Source organism: Notolepis coatsorum (assembly GCF_963971535.1).
Source record: "Notolepis coatsorum genome assembly, chromosome: 11".
Lineage (NCBI taxonomy): Eukaryota > Metazoa > Chordata > Actinopteri > Aulopiformes > Paralepididae > Notolepis > Notolepis coatsorum.
In genome coordinates, this window is record NC_140175.1 from 77,786,186 (window position 1) to 77,800,251 (window position 14,066).

The following is a 14,066-nucleotide window of genomic DNA, read 5'->3' on the forward strand; positions in this document are numbered from 1 at the left end:
AGCTATAGTGCAGCAACATGCTACTCTATCCAGGGGAGATTCTGATGTAGTTTCACCAAATCGCCAATGGGTGTCGCTCAAACACGTCATGGACACATCAGAAGAGCGATGGGCCTGCTTCGTGTTGAGCAAGGCTCTGGTGTCGAGTAGATGCTTTTTCAGTGTTTAGATTAGAATGCCAATTTATCCTCCATGTTGGAAGAAATTACACGTGCTATGTGTTGGTATATGAGAAATATGCAAACTAAAATATTTTGGATTTATTACTGAATCTTGTAAACAAGTCACAGTGGAACAGTCATATGCTTTCCCAGTCTGTACCTATTCTACCACTACACAGAATCTTTTTTTCTATAGCGGCTACCAATTGTTACAGACGGAGCCATGTTGGAATAAAGAGAATTACACTAGCATTGTGTGCATTGGCCTTTGTAAACATTCAATATGTTCCTTACTTAATTTGACCATGTCTCATGGTCAGCAAACATAGGATCCCTTCATGGATTAGAATCATGTCGCTGTTGTAATCACGGCGAGAGCCTTCCTCACCCCTCCTCCTTCCTCACCATCACGGCGGAAGCCTCCCTCACCCCTTATCCTCTCACACCCTTATATGGGCAGCATCCGTTCCCCGGTTTCCCACGCTGCCAGCCCATCAATCAACACGGCTGTGACGGATTCCCTCATCAGCGTGAGGATACTTCAGCCCGCAGTTCCTGTTCTACCCTCGTCAGAGTGTTAACCTTACTTCCTAGGTACGACGACTAGCTCTAGCCTTGCTACTCAAACCTTGTTGAATTGCCTTGTCGCTAATCCTGTTCTCTCTGTGGCCCAGGACCACCGGTACTCCGCTCACCTGGACGCCCCGTGCGGCACATGGAACGCACCATTCCTCATCCCAAGAACATTCTTGTACCTGTCGCACATTCCTGTTGTGAAACTGTCTGCTTGGGGAACCTTAATTAAAACCCACCTAAATCGCTCCATTCTCTCTCCTCCTGTGTTCTGCAATTGGGCTCCGCCAAACCCCTATCCTAACAGTCGCTTGCAAAACAACACATTATGGTGAACCTGCAAGTATAACACAGCACACACAATAAAAAAAAATTAAATGAACAGAAACAACCATAGACAATTGTAATTTATTTAAAAAAAAAAATAATACATCTAACATATTGTAAAAAAATATATATATATTTAAAAAAATCTAAGTAGAAAAATACAGCCTACAAGAAGATACACAAACATCTAACACAAGATAGAGACAGAACACGTAGAAATTAATAATGAATAGAAACTATCTCATGTAAAAAGACCCAAGCGTGTGAGTGTGTGTGTTAGGGTTGCCCCTCCATATAGTGTCTTTATCCGAGCACCTGCATCTTTTGTCACTAGTTCCAAAAGAGCAGAGAGTGTTTGTGGAGGTCTAGAGCATCTAGGTCTGTCATCTCCCCAGGTCAGTATGAATGGTTTTCTGCAGACTAGCGATGCTGGCGTCCAGTGCTTCCAAGCCGCTCCTGAACTCTTCTTCATGTCTGGTGTTGAAGGTGGAACCCGTCCCAACGCTCCAATTAGACATCACAGATCTCACCTCACACTGGGAGAGGGAGGAGCCGAGAGACAAGTCCAACTCCCTCTCCAGCCGTCTGCGAGCTGGTTGGGTTAAGCTTTGGAGGGTGGGCTCCGGTGGGAGGCAGTCCGGTTGGTTGAGGTGAGTGGCGCCAAGATGTTTTGATTGGTCGAGAAGTTTGAAGCTCTTGTCCAGGCTTTGGGTATTGATCGTCGAGGTCGCCAGGGCCCCGCCTCCTTGTTGTGACCTCACAGCAGGAAGTGATGACATTGGCTGTTCTCGTATTGCACACATGCTCGCCTCCTGCTCAGATAAATTCACACCTCTCTCTACACACGCATGCATACACACATCATCCTCTGTTCGCACAAACTTACTCTCACCGGCAATCTCACACCCACTCTTTCCGTGATCAGGGTGCGTGTTGGAGTGAGCAGGGGGACCCTTACAGGGCGGGGATGCGGGGACGCGCCCATTCTGACCCAGCGAGCTCAGGTATTGGCTGACAGGGTCAAGGGCGGGCTCTGAAGGATCCTGCCTGAGCTGGTATTGGTGCAGAGCTTTCTTAGTGAGAGGGGCGCGGGATACGTAGCTGTCAATCACTGGCAGATAATCTGATGGAACAGGACCCTGAAGAAGCCTGAGAGAGAGAGAGATAGATAGAGAGAGATGGAGATATAGATAGAGAGAGATAAAGAGAGATAGATTGAGACAGAACGAGAGAGACAGGCAGCCATACAGACAGAGAGCGCTATTGGACTGTTGTAGATATTTAAACTTATACTAGCTAGTGTCCACAATGCATAGCTGAGGTAGTTCAGCCTGCTGCCATGTTAGCCAAAGGAAGTGGTGATGGCAACTCTGTTGCTACTGTGATTAGTTAAGGATGATGCAATCTCTAATTACTTACTTAAGGGGAATACCACCAATTTTAACTCATTCTGTGCCATCGCTTAATGCGCGAGAGGGCGCTAGAACGCCACCGCTTTAATCAATGGGGGGACTGCGAGATTTGCAAGTGCTTAAAATATATCTTAAATTATAGCTATATAGGTCTAATACTGATCAGTGAGTTGCTTCCAATCAACATGTACAAAACGGATTGTTTTTTCATCCGTACATTTCCGTTTTGAATATGAATATAGTTTGTGATTCTTAGTAATCCCAGGAAAAGACGCGATAATAGCCCTTTAGTTGAATACACTAAACACGTTGTCATTTTTCGCCTGATTATCTAATCATCCTGAAATCAGCGCTAGATCATCGTTATTATCCTTCCTCATGCAAGAATGAAAAGGGCCTCGAGGCGCGAGGCTCCCCCAGTCCCCTCCTGTACCCAACGGCACACAGCCACACACAGACAGCCGCGATCGCGGTAGAAAGAAATATCAGATCAACGCAAGATTTCATATATAGAGTCCTTACCTGGTATCTGATGTAATGCAAAAGAAATAATCCAATTATCTGATCACCATTCCAAATACTGCTCGTGGAGGTCCGTCCCACATTACAGAGCGTTACACACCGACGGGCGGGCGGGGTTACTGTTCCATGCCATCGTTGTATAGGCCTACCTCGCCTGAGTATTTAAACCGCACGGCTCGGATCGTCCCAGAAAAGAAACTACACCATTTATAATGGAGTGCAATACCAGTTGGAAGGCGTAGGCGGCGGTATTTGCCCTTTTGCGAGCTCAGACCCATTCCCAATGATAACATCAGGCTGGATGGATGAAAATGAATGGATATCTCTAATAATAGAAATAACTATTAAAACCCGACTATACTCGTGATTGGAGCTGAACGGTCGGCGAGTTAACCCGACTATCATCGGGTCTGGCGTTGAATGAGTTAAGAATTCATGTTTTTCCTGTGCCCCACGATAGTTCAGTCAGTACGCACCACTCTCTCCTAAAGCTAGAAATCAGAGAAAAGACCCTCCAATCTGTGATGTCACTAGTAGGGGTGGGAATCACCAGTTTCATCACAATACGATATCGATTCTTTGGACAACGATACGATATTTTCCGATATCACAAAGTCTGCCACGATACGATACGATTCGATTCAGGTGCCTGCGATCGATATGAGACTATATTATATGCCCATTTAACACAATCAGTAACATTTAAATCAACAAAAAAAAGGCAATGGAAATATCATGACATTTTTATTTTTGATCTCTTCCAGACATTTAAATGAAAAACAATCTATTGTTTTTAATACAAATAGACCTCCTGTTCACTGTTTTTGGTTCGTTTTTCTTTTTTTTCAATATTAATATCCTATCACAGCGCTGTATTTTGGCTGGAAAAGGCATATTGGGAGTCAGAAGGTGCAGTACCGGCCAGATCCTGTTAGTGGGGCTATCACGAGAATGCAGTAACCCCCCCGCGTGAATATTAAAGGCAACCAACTTGTGTTCGGCTTTTCTCTGATTGGCCGCGCCCCCCCGCCCCCACGCGCAGGCAAGCGCAGCCGTCCCACGTCGCAAATGAAATCCAAAGAGCAAGTGCGGCAGCGCGGGCAACCAACTTGTGTAGTGTTGGGCTGCTGTTCCAACGCACTTGTGTTGGGCTGCGGTAGCAGTGGAGCGCTGCTGACTGATTATTATGTTTCGCGTTTTTAACAACCAAAGTTAGATTCACTCGTCACTGTACATGTATAAACAAAGCCCATACAGTTATGAAATAATAAACACTGACTATCTGACTCTTACTAATAAACACTGTGTTAGGACTATAAACACTGTTAGGACTATCTGACTCTTAATAATAAACACTGTTACAGACTAGTGTTAGGACTATCTCGATTCACGCGTCACTACTGTAACTAGAAACTCTGGGTGTCACTGTACATCAGTAACGTTATTTCGCGTTTTTAACGTCAGCTGGGCGATGCGGTGGTTAGTCCCCGGCTTCCGTGCACCGCCGCCGGCTCTACTCGGTCCAGCTCCAGCAGCAGCGACGTGCTCCGTTGTAGAACGAAGCCCTTCAATGACAGAGCTCTCATATTTTGCGAATGCATAAACTATATCTTAAATTGTGGCTATGTGTCTAATATGGCTGTCGCTTATCAATGACTTCGCGACAGCCATATTAGACACGCGTTGTTTTTTCCCCGGCTTGCGTGCGCCGCCCGCGGCTTGACTCGGTTCAGCGTTCACCCTGATGTAAAGTAGCGATTTTTATTGTTTTGTCATGAAAACCCAATTACATAATCCAACATATGTGTAAAAAAACAACATATTCCAGTTAACACTTTGGTTGCCTTGGGTTAAATTAATGATATACCATAGATTGCCAGCGCTATTTGTCTATGGAGAAAGTCCCCTTCTTTGCAGGGCTATAACTTTTTAAATTCTATTGCTACATTGCCATTATTAGGGCCCATTCAAAGTCCTATATGTATTGTTCATTGTGTAGCAACGTTAAACTTTTTCATTCACATATTCATAGTAAAGTATGGTCTAATGTATAAGTATGTTTTCATCTCTTTCTGCAGCTTTCTCCAGAACGTGATATATAGCCCCAAATGCATTATATTGATGATGAAATACAGTTTGATGGCAATCAGCGCGATATAAAAAATTCCAACTAGACGTACTTCTAGAAGTTACTACACGTCATCTGATGTTGACCGGATGGGCGAGGGGGCGTTTATAATTCCGTGGGCAGCGTTATACCAATCATCTAATGTGGGTCAAATGTTGATAAAAGCAGTTAGTATCGAAGATGGTAACGTTACACGCTGAAACTCACCCCAGTCTCCGCGCGCCGTTGGGCGATCATCGTCGAGTAGAAATTTTATCATTATGGGATATATTATTACCCGGTCCATCTCCAGCTTGTATAATGGTATATACGTCCAAATCATGTTGTTTATCGAGTTATTGGCAATCGATCGCTATCTAGTGTGACAAGCTAGAGTGCCGGAACCTATCCCGAGTGGCCGGAAGCAATAGGGCCGACCAGCAAAACCTCTACTGCGCTTCCTGTTAAGCAGTTGCGCCGATCGGCCACCAGATGGCGCTCCTGAACCGCCAGAGAGCTCAGTGGGTCCTGCTGATGGATCTCAGGCCAGCGGAGGGGGAATATGAATCCGATTCCAGATTTTTGAAATATTGATATAAGGACGCTGTACAGCGTCCCCCGGCAACTTTAGCATGGCCAGCAATGACGCTGTAAAGCGTTTTTAGGCAGTCAAAGTGTTAACGGTATATTTTTTAATTATTCATTACGGTATAAATTAGGTTAACTGGAGCTGTGGAGGCTGCTTGTTGAAGAGCCAGCGGGGCGACGCAGTTGTTTTTCCCCGGCTTCCGTGTGCCGCCCGCGGCTTGACTCGGTTCAGCTCCAGCAGCAGCAGCGGCCGTTCCTCCGTTGTAGGAAGCCCTTCAATGACAAGCGCTCTCATATTTTGCGAATGCAGAAACTATATCTTAAATTATGGCTATGTGTCTAATATGGCTGTCGCTTATCAATGACTTCGCGACAGCCATATTAGACACATCGCCATAATTTAAGATATAGTTTATGCATTCGCAAATATGAGAGCTCTGTCATTGAAGTGGGTGGTGGCAGATTACTAACAGTAGCCATTTTTATTGTTTTGTCATGACCAAACATAATCCCAACATAGATAGGAGGTGTACTGTATGTCAAATGTCGGTCATGTGGTGGAAGTGTTTAGTACAGTCACACAACAGAACACCGCTGTAGAGTACAGTCACACAACAGAACACCGCTGGCTCGACCAGCGCTTTTGCCGTGTCTCTCTTTGCGCGAGGGCGTGTGCTAGTGGATTGATTGATTGGCCGTGTGGCCAATCAGAGAAACGCTGAACGAAAAGCTGAACACAAGTTGGTTGCCTTTAATATTCACGCAACCCCCCCTCCTTCCCAGTCTCTCTATGGCTCTATCAGATTAGCTTAGTTAGCTCACGCTAACGCAACGTTAATTTCGGTATTTAACGCGACGTGGGCATAAAGGAATGGCGAGGATGGAAAGCATGTTAGATGCATTTGACCCCTTGTGGGGGAAAAAACAACAGGCACTTATTTCGGGCAAAATAGGCGGACTCTGAAGCAATGCTGTCTAACGTCTACACACGCTGAGATATTGTTGTTGTTGCAGCCGGGCGGATATGCTCACGAGGGGATTTTCAAAATAAGAGTATCGCAATATGAATCGCCCTTTTTTCCTTTGCATCGATCCTATTTGATAATTGATAATAGATCGATATATCGATCTGGATCGATGTATCGTCCCACCCCTAGTCACTAGGATGTAAAATTTGAGTAGATCTCAGCCTGCCTGCCCGACATTTCCACCTCGACCAACCACCTCAAACTGAACCCAAGCAAAACAGAGTTCCTTCACCTGCCGACCAAATCCTCCCCGCTGACCGACCTTTCCATCACAGTGGAGAATGTAGCCGTGGCTTCATCCACGACCGCCAAGAACCTAGGTGTAGTCCTTGACGACCAGCTGTACTTCTCTGCTCACATCGCCTCAACAACCAGAACCTGCAGATTCTCCCTGAGCAACATCAGAAGGAGCCGCCCCTTCCTGACAAAAGAAGCCACCCAACTCCTCCTGCAATCAACACAGTCATGTCTCGACGCGACTACTGCAATGCACTGCTAGCTGGTTCACCGGCTACCACCACCAAGCCACTTCAACTCATACAGAACGCAGCGACCGACCTGGTCTCCAACCTACCAAAGTCAGTCCACAAGTTACCCCACTTCTTAGAGAGCTGCACTGGCTTCCCATCGCCACACAAATCCGCTTCAAGGTCCTTGACCTGGCATACCGTGCAGCAAGGGGAACAGCTCCCTCCTACCTCCGGTCAACGGTCCAACTACACATCCTCAAGACCCTTACACTCTGCATCTTCTGGCCACCCAATTTTCCATATTTTACTATTGTGCACTTTGCTACTAATTAATCTACCATGCCTATATTATATACACTGTTACTTACCCTTAGCTGCCAGAGTTGTTCTGACTTAGAATGTGTAAAGTCACTTTGGATAAAAGCATCAGCTAAATGACTAAATGTAAATGTAATGGCAGAAAATCATGGTTGCATTCAGCCGGTCCTCATCAAATGGTAAAGTCAGCGTATGTACAGCGTGTACCTGTATGTGTGTATCTCCTCTAGTCGTTGTTGAGCCAGTAGAAACAGCTCAGTCTTCTCTCTCTGAAGCTCCAACAACCTGCTGCTAGTGACCTTCAGATCTAAACACACACACACATGTATACGTATAAACATCGAACAAAAAGTTCAGAAATCAGTAACAAGGAAGAAACAAGACATATTGGCAATTTTACAATTAATTCATTTAACAAACAGTCAGGAGCCTCAGTAGCGTGTGGAAGAACCAACATACACAGCCACAACAGCCTGGCACCTCCTCAGATATGGACCTCGATCGGACCTTCCTACGCTGAGCTATGGTCACTTTTCCGCACCTACCCCCTACCAGTGGCAATCCCATATCTCCAGTCTGGGACCGAACCCCATCCTCCAAGATGACAACGCTCACCCCCACAGAGCGGGGTTTATCAGAGACTACCTCCAGAATTTGGGAGTAGAGGGAATGGAATGGCCTGCCAACAGTCCTGACCTCAAGCCAATTGAACACTTGTGGGATCAGCTTGGGCGTGCTCTTCGTGCTAGGGTGATCAACACAACCACGTTGGCTGACTTGCAACAAATCCTGGTTGAGGAGTGGAATGCCATCCGCCAGCAGTGTGTGACCACGCTGGTGTCCAGCATGAGGAGGTGCCAGGCTGTTGTGGCTGTGTATGGTTCTTCCACACGCTACTGATGCTCCTGACTGTTTGTTAAATTAATCAATTGTAAAATTGCCAATATGTCTAAATTCTTCCTCGTTACTGATAGACTTCAATCATCCAATCCACCAAACAACACCAAACAAGAGTCAATAGCAACAGCAGAATAAGCAGTTTGGCATTGGCAGAGAAGATTTGTCAAATTTTTCATGGGCGCAACCCACATACTCAGCTGTGTTGCTCATCCCACAAATGCATGTTCCTTACAAAATGGGGCACCATTTAAAAAGGGAAATAAACAGGCTTTCCAACGGTATAAAATGTATTGCCAAGAATCATTGTACAACAGAGAAATAATCTAGGAAACACAAATGTCCTAACTTTTTGTTTGATGTTTATATATATATATTTATATAGAAATAGTTCAGCTTCAGGGTATCTGCAGCTTTCAACAAATTAAATGTAAGACTTTTTAATACAAATAAAAAAAGGGATTCGGTTCCAATTACCGATGACCGCTCTGAAAGTGTACTGGCAGGAAGGCATCAAAACCTACATCAGTGCACAAGAGGCAGCGAGGGACATAAATCGGGATGGAGAGGGAACGCCGGGACGAAGAGAGGGGGGAAAACCCACATATACACCCACCCAGATGGAGAGACTGGAGAAGACGCGCAGGTGGAACAGAGTCAAGAAGAGGAGGACGGAAGAGAGATGGGGATTGGAGATGATTCGAGACAGAGCAGCTGAGGAGAGTGACAGAGGGACATCGGAGAGAAGCACAGGAAGAGCGCAAGGGACCACGATGCTTCAAAAGGAAAGATAAGTACAAAACAAAAACATTTGACTAAAACCATGACTAAATGTGAAAGATACAAAGAAATACACACGACATAGAATATGAGTAATTGTAAACATGAAAAAAAAAAAAAGACTTAAACAGAGAGAAGGCATGGGATACACAATACAAATGAATGTGAACATGAAAATGACTGATTCTATGTCTCTGAAAATGACTGACATAGAGAGAAAAACACACGTTGGACAGATAATAATATAAAAAAAATAAATAAGAAATATTCATATTACCGGGAGCTCAAGGGCAGGGCAGCACACAGACAATGCTGGACTTACATGGTGAGCTTTTTTCTTTAGCCACTAGGGGGAGCCCTCTCACTAGGAGAGCCTTTTCTCCCCACCCCCCAGCAGGGGATAGAGGAAAGAAAATAATTACCTCCGACACCATGGAATTGTCAAACTTTGTGAATGTTGTAAATGTTTATTATAGTTCTTTGAATGTAAGTTGAGTAGAGTTAGCAGTGGCTACAACTACAAATATTATTTTATGTGACATGGGTAGAACGGGAGATCATTTCGAATGGAAAGATGACACAAATTAAGGGTATTAACACTTTGATTGCCCAAGGTTAAATTCATGATATACCATCCCTTGCCAGCTCTATTTAACATGGAGAAGTTCCCCTTCTTTGCAGGGCTATAACTTTTTAAATTATATTGCTAGATTGCCATTATTATAGTCCATGGGCCAGAGGCCAAAATTTCACTTGTCGGTGCCACTCACGGTGAATAAACTTACATATCATTTTTTCAAAGATCTATGTCTGTAGATGATATTTTTGTATGATAGCCCTTCCAGAGTGGTAGCTTAATCTTAATTATCAGGTCATGAAGTATACCTACCCCCTCAGGAAATTGCATTTCAGATGCTGGCGCATATCCTGTTTAGACTCACATAGAGGACATCTGTCAATGTTTCACAATATTGTGTTTGGTATCATTTTAAAGGGGTTATGCACTGCTATTCCTAGCACTATTTGGGCAACTTTACACACTTCCTGTGAGTCTATGTAACACATCTGTAATTTTTATTCAAAAAATAATCATTGTTTTATATTTCTAATCTTGTACTCAAAACCAGCATTTTTCAGCCTCATGAAAGCAGGCTATTATTGGCTTGGCTCCACCCATACTAGCAGAATGCTTTGAGTGACAGCCACCCACCAAATAGTATTGAGCAGTACTGTAGCAATACAAATATGGTATGTCATAAATATAGAGATGTAGCAGTACTGTCTATCTATATATATGTTACCACTATTTGTAAAAGCCACAACCACGTTACCATATTTGTAATAAATGTAAATCATTGTGTCGTTGTACATATTGTGTATACACCGTTAGAAGCTAACATAGCTTAGCTTGGTAGCTATTGTGCTAACAACATATCCCGACGTCCGGCTCGCTGGCCGGCATGCACGCCCGACACAAAATGGTTCTCTCCTCTCTGTACACCCCCGTCCCCACGGGTACCCTGCCGGGGAGCCCATGGACGCGACAACGGCGGCAGCCGTAGGGTGCTCGAGCACACCGTAACGCTAGTGGTACACAATAGCTATGAGCTAACTAACGCTACGGCCGCCGCTGTTGTCGCGTCCACAAGCTCCCCGGCAGGACACCCGCGAGAACGGGGGCACACAAGGAGGAGAGAACCACCCCAAATCGAGCACTCATGCCGGCCGACAAGCCGGACACCGCGGTTGTTGTTAGCACAATAGTAGCCCACTGTGATGCACCGAGTGGGCCACCATTGATCAACATGCAGCGATGTGTAGCTTGCATGATGCGTGTGCAGTGCTTTGCCACACAGGTCTGAGAAGAGGACCTGCACATGATAGCAACCGGGAGCGTCGCGGAGCATTCAGCCTGCTGGCTACCTAGATCCACTTCAACCAGCCGAGCGTCGGGAGCTCCAGCAGCTTGTCGATGTGCTAATAGCCTGGAGCCAGCTAACGTTAGCTTGCAGAGGCTCCAGCACACCGACAAGCTGTGTAGCCAGCTACCGTTAGCTTGCAAAGGCTCCAGCACACCGACAAGCTGTTTAGCCAGCTACCGTTAGCTTGCAGAGGCTATTAGCACACCGACAAGCTGTGTAGCCAGCAGGCTGAATGCTCCGCGACGCTGGTTGAAGTGGATCTAGGTAGCCAGCAGGCTGAATGCTCCGCGACGCTCCCGGTTGCTAACGCCGGCCCCGGCTGGTGCTAACTAGCTAGCGATCGCTCCCGAGTCCCGAGAGCTAACGCCGGTCTGTCTGTCGAAGACCGAGGGAACCGCATCAGGCTTCAGCTGATTAGTGATCTTCTGGACAAACCTTCCACCCTGCAGGTAGCAAGAATGGAGGCGGGCATTACTAAAACCACAGAGCCAATCACATCACCGTGCGCTATAAACAGCGCCCTGTGACGTGCACCAGGTCGTCAAATCAACATGACCTGATTTACTAGAGGCAAAGAGGGGATGGGCTGTAGCTGAGGAATTCGCCAATATAGTATTTAGGCCCAAAAACACATTGATACGAACTCCTATTACTATAATACAATGCTAGAGACTGAAAAATGACATTTATAATGCATAGCACCTTTAAAGGGGACTATGTAATCTTTCATTCAAGCTAAGATGTGAATCTTTCTGACCAATATAGAGGTCACTGGAGCTCTTTGAACAGTCAACAACACACATTTTACACGATTTTCGCCTAAATGATATACTATCTTTTAGCCTTGTGTCATCTAGGAGCAATAGGGACACAAAATACAAAATCTACAACACTCTCAGGACGATAAGGATTCAGGAAATGTATAATATGCCTATACTATTTCTTATCAGGGGTGATTGTGAGCCTTAAATTAGAAGAGCGGTATTAGGCTCCTATTAAAACTATACAGAACAGCCACTAGGATAATGTCACAAAGTGGTCGGTCTTTATCATACATATACAGGAGCAACAGGGGCACAAAATACAAAATCTACAACACTCTCAGGACCATAAGGATTCAGGAAATGTATAATATGCCTATACTATTTCATTGTTACGGGTCATTGTGAGCCTTAACCTGTCCATGAATGAACTTGCCAAAGAAAACCAGTCTCTTAAAAGGGAGCTTCAGACCTTGAAAAGTGCTAGTGCCCAAGATGTCATAGCCAACACAGCCATCAAGATGAGAGAGGACATCAATAATCAAGATGTTCCTCAAGCCTGGCCACCTGACATCAAACCAGAAGCAGAATGTCCTGTCATTCCAGAATCCCTTAGAGCAGTGGTTCTCAAACTTTTTACACCAAGTACCACCTGAGAACGTAGCTGGCTCAAGTACCACCATATGACCGGTGTTAAAATACAGTCTATTCAGCTATGCACAGTTCACGCAGGAGGCAAATGTATTCCTAATACCATTATTTATTGTTAACTTTTGTCAGACCAACTTTGACCATCACTTCTTCATTCAAGGACAAGCTTCAAACAGACACAATGATTAGCAGCAACACAGATTTTGATGGATTTTTTGTAATGTCAGATTTAACACCAACTCTTTTCAGAAAAGTGGGAGTATTTCATTTTTTATCTGACATTACAAAAAATCTAAAAAGATAAATGGTTATGATCAGGGCTGAAGTTGAATTAAAGATGTATGACTGTTTAGACTGCACTACTCTCTGTCACAGTGATCTCCTGGTTGTTCCCAACTTAGGTTATCTAACTATCGCGCCGCCGCAACCAGAAACACTGGCCTGACCTGCTTCTAAGTTCAGTGGCCTGACTGAAAATCACTGCTTTTTTGTAAATGTTTTCAAGTACCACCAGCAGTACCACCAAGTACCACTAGTGGTACGCGTACCACAGTTTGAGAACCACTGCCTTAGAGTCTTCCTGTGCTCTAATGATCCTGATCATGCATCCCAGAAAGTTTTGCGGCTCATACAGTCATTCGGCCATGACATGGTATATGCAGTGACAAGCATCATGCAGTGCTTAGACCTGACAAAGATTGTCTGTGTCTTTGACCAAGCCCTGTATGCAAAGGCTGTTGAGATCACATGGAAACATGCTGGCAAGTTCCAGAATATCATCATCAGACTTGGGGTATTTTACACCATCTGCACACTGCTGGCAATCATAGGAAAGCGTTTCCAAGATGCTGGACTCCAAGACCTGTGCATTCAGTCTGGCATGATCGCAGAAGGCTCCATTGCTGGGGTCATGGGTGGCCGCAAGTACAACAGGGCAGTGCAACTACACAAGCTCTTGTATGAGGCTCTCATGCGACTGACATGGAAGGGTTTCCTCTCTTGGTTGGAAACAACTGAATGAGATGGTTTATTTGGATGAAACACTGAAGGTAATTGACAGCCTTGGGGAAAATGTCTCACAAGCCACTTTGAAGGAAGCCCTCGAGAACAGCTCTTGTGCACGCATCATAGAACTGTTTGAAGTCTACCGCAAGTTCCTCAGATGTGGGAACAGCAGCCTCTCCAGCTTCTGGGTGTCCTATTTGGACATGGTCGAAATCTTGCTGGGGCTCATCCGAGCATCCCGAGAGGGAGACTGGATGCTACACTTGGCAAGCATTCGAGCAATGATCCCATGGTGCTTTGCCTATGACAGGATGAACTACGCACGCTACCTCCCCTACTACTACGCCCAGATGTCTCAGCTGTACATCACACACCCAGATGTGTACACAGAATTCATGAAAGGAGGTTTCTCTGTCCAACTGGGCCCCACTAATCCCTTTGGCAGGATCCCAGTTGACCAAGCTATAGAAGAAACAGTGAACAAAGACACCCAGACAGCTGGAGGGACGAAGGGATTCAGCTTGAAGTCAGGAGCTGTGGCCAA

At 45.2% G+C, this 14,066-nt stretch overlaps 1 protein-coding gene across 1 annotated transcript in view; it reads right to left on the reverse strand.

The window, feature by feature from the left end:
• Positions 1-1,263: 1,263 nt before the first annotated feature.
• Positions 1,264-14,066, reverse strand: part of ccdc14 (coiled-coil domain containing 14) — a 55,147-nt gene continuing 42,344 nt past the window's right edge. Inside the window, exons 11-12 of the mRNA XM_084324654.1 lie at positions 7,714-7,813; positions 1,264-2,210 (exon numbers count right to left, since the gene is read on the reverse strand). Of these exons, the coding sequence (XP_084180780.1) occupies positions 1,445-2,210; positions 7,714-7,813 (866 nt within the window). The 3' untranslated portion in view covers positions 1,264-1,444. The remainder of the gene's footprint in view (positions 2,211-7,713; positions 7,814-14,066) is intronic.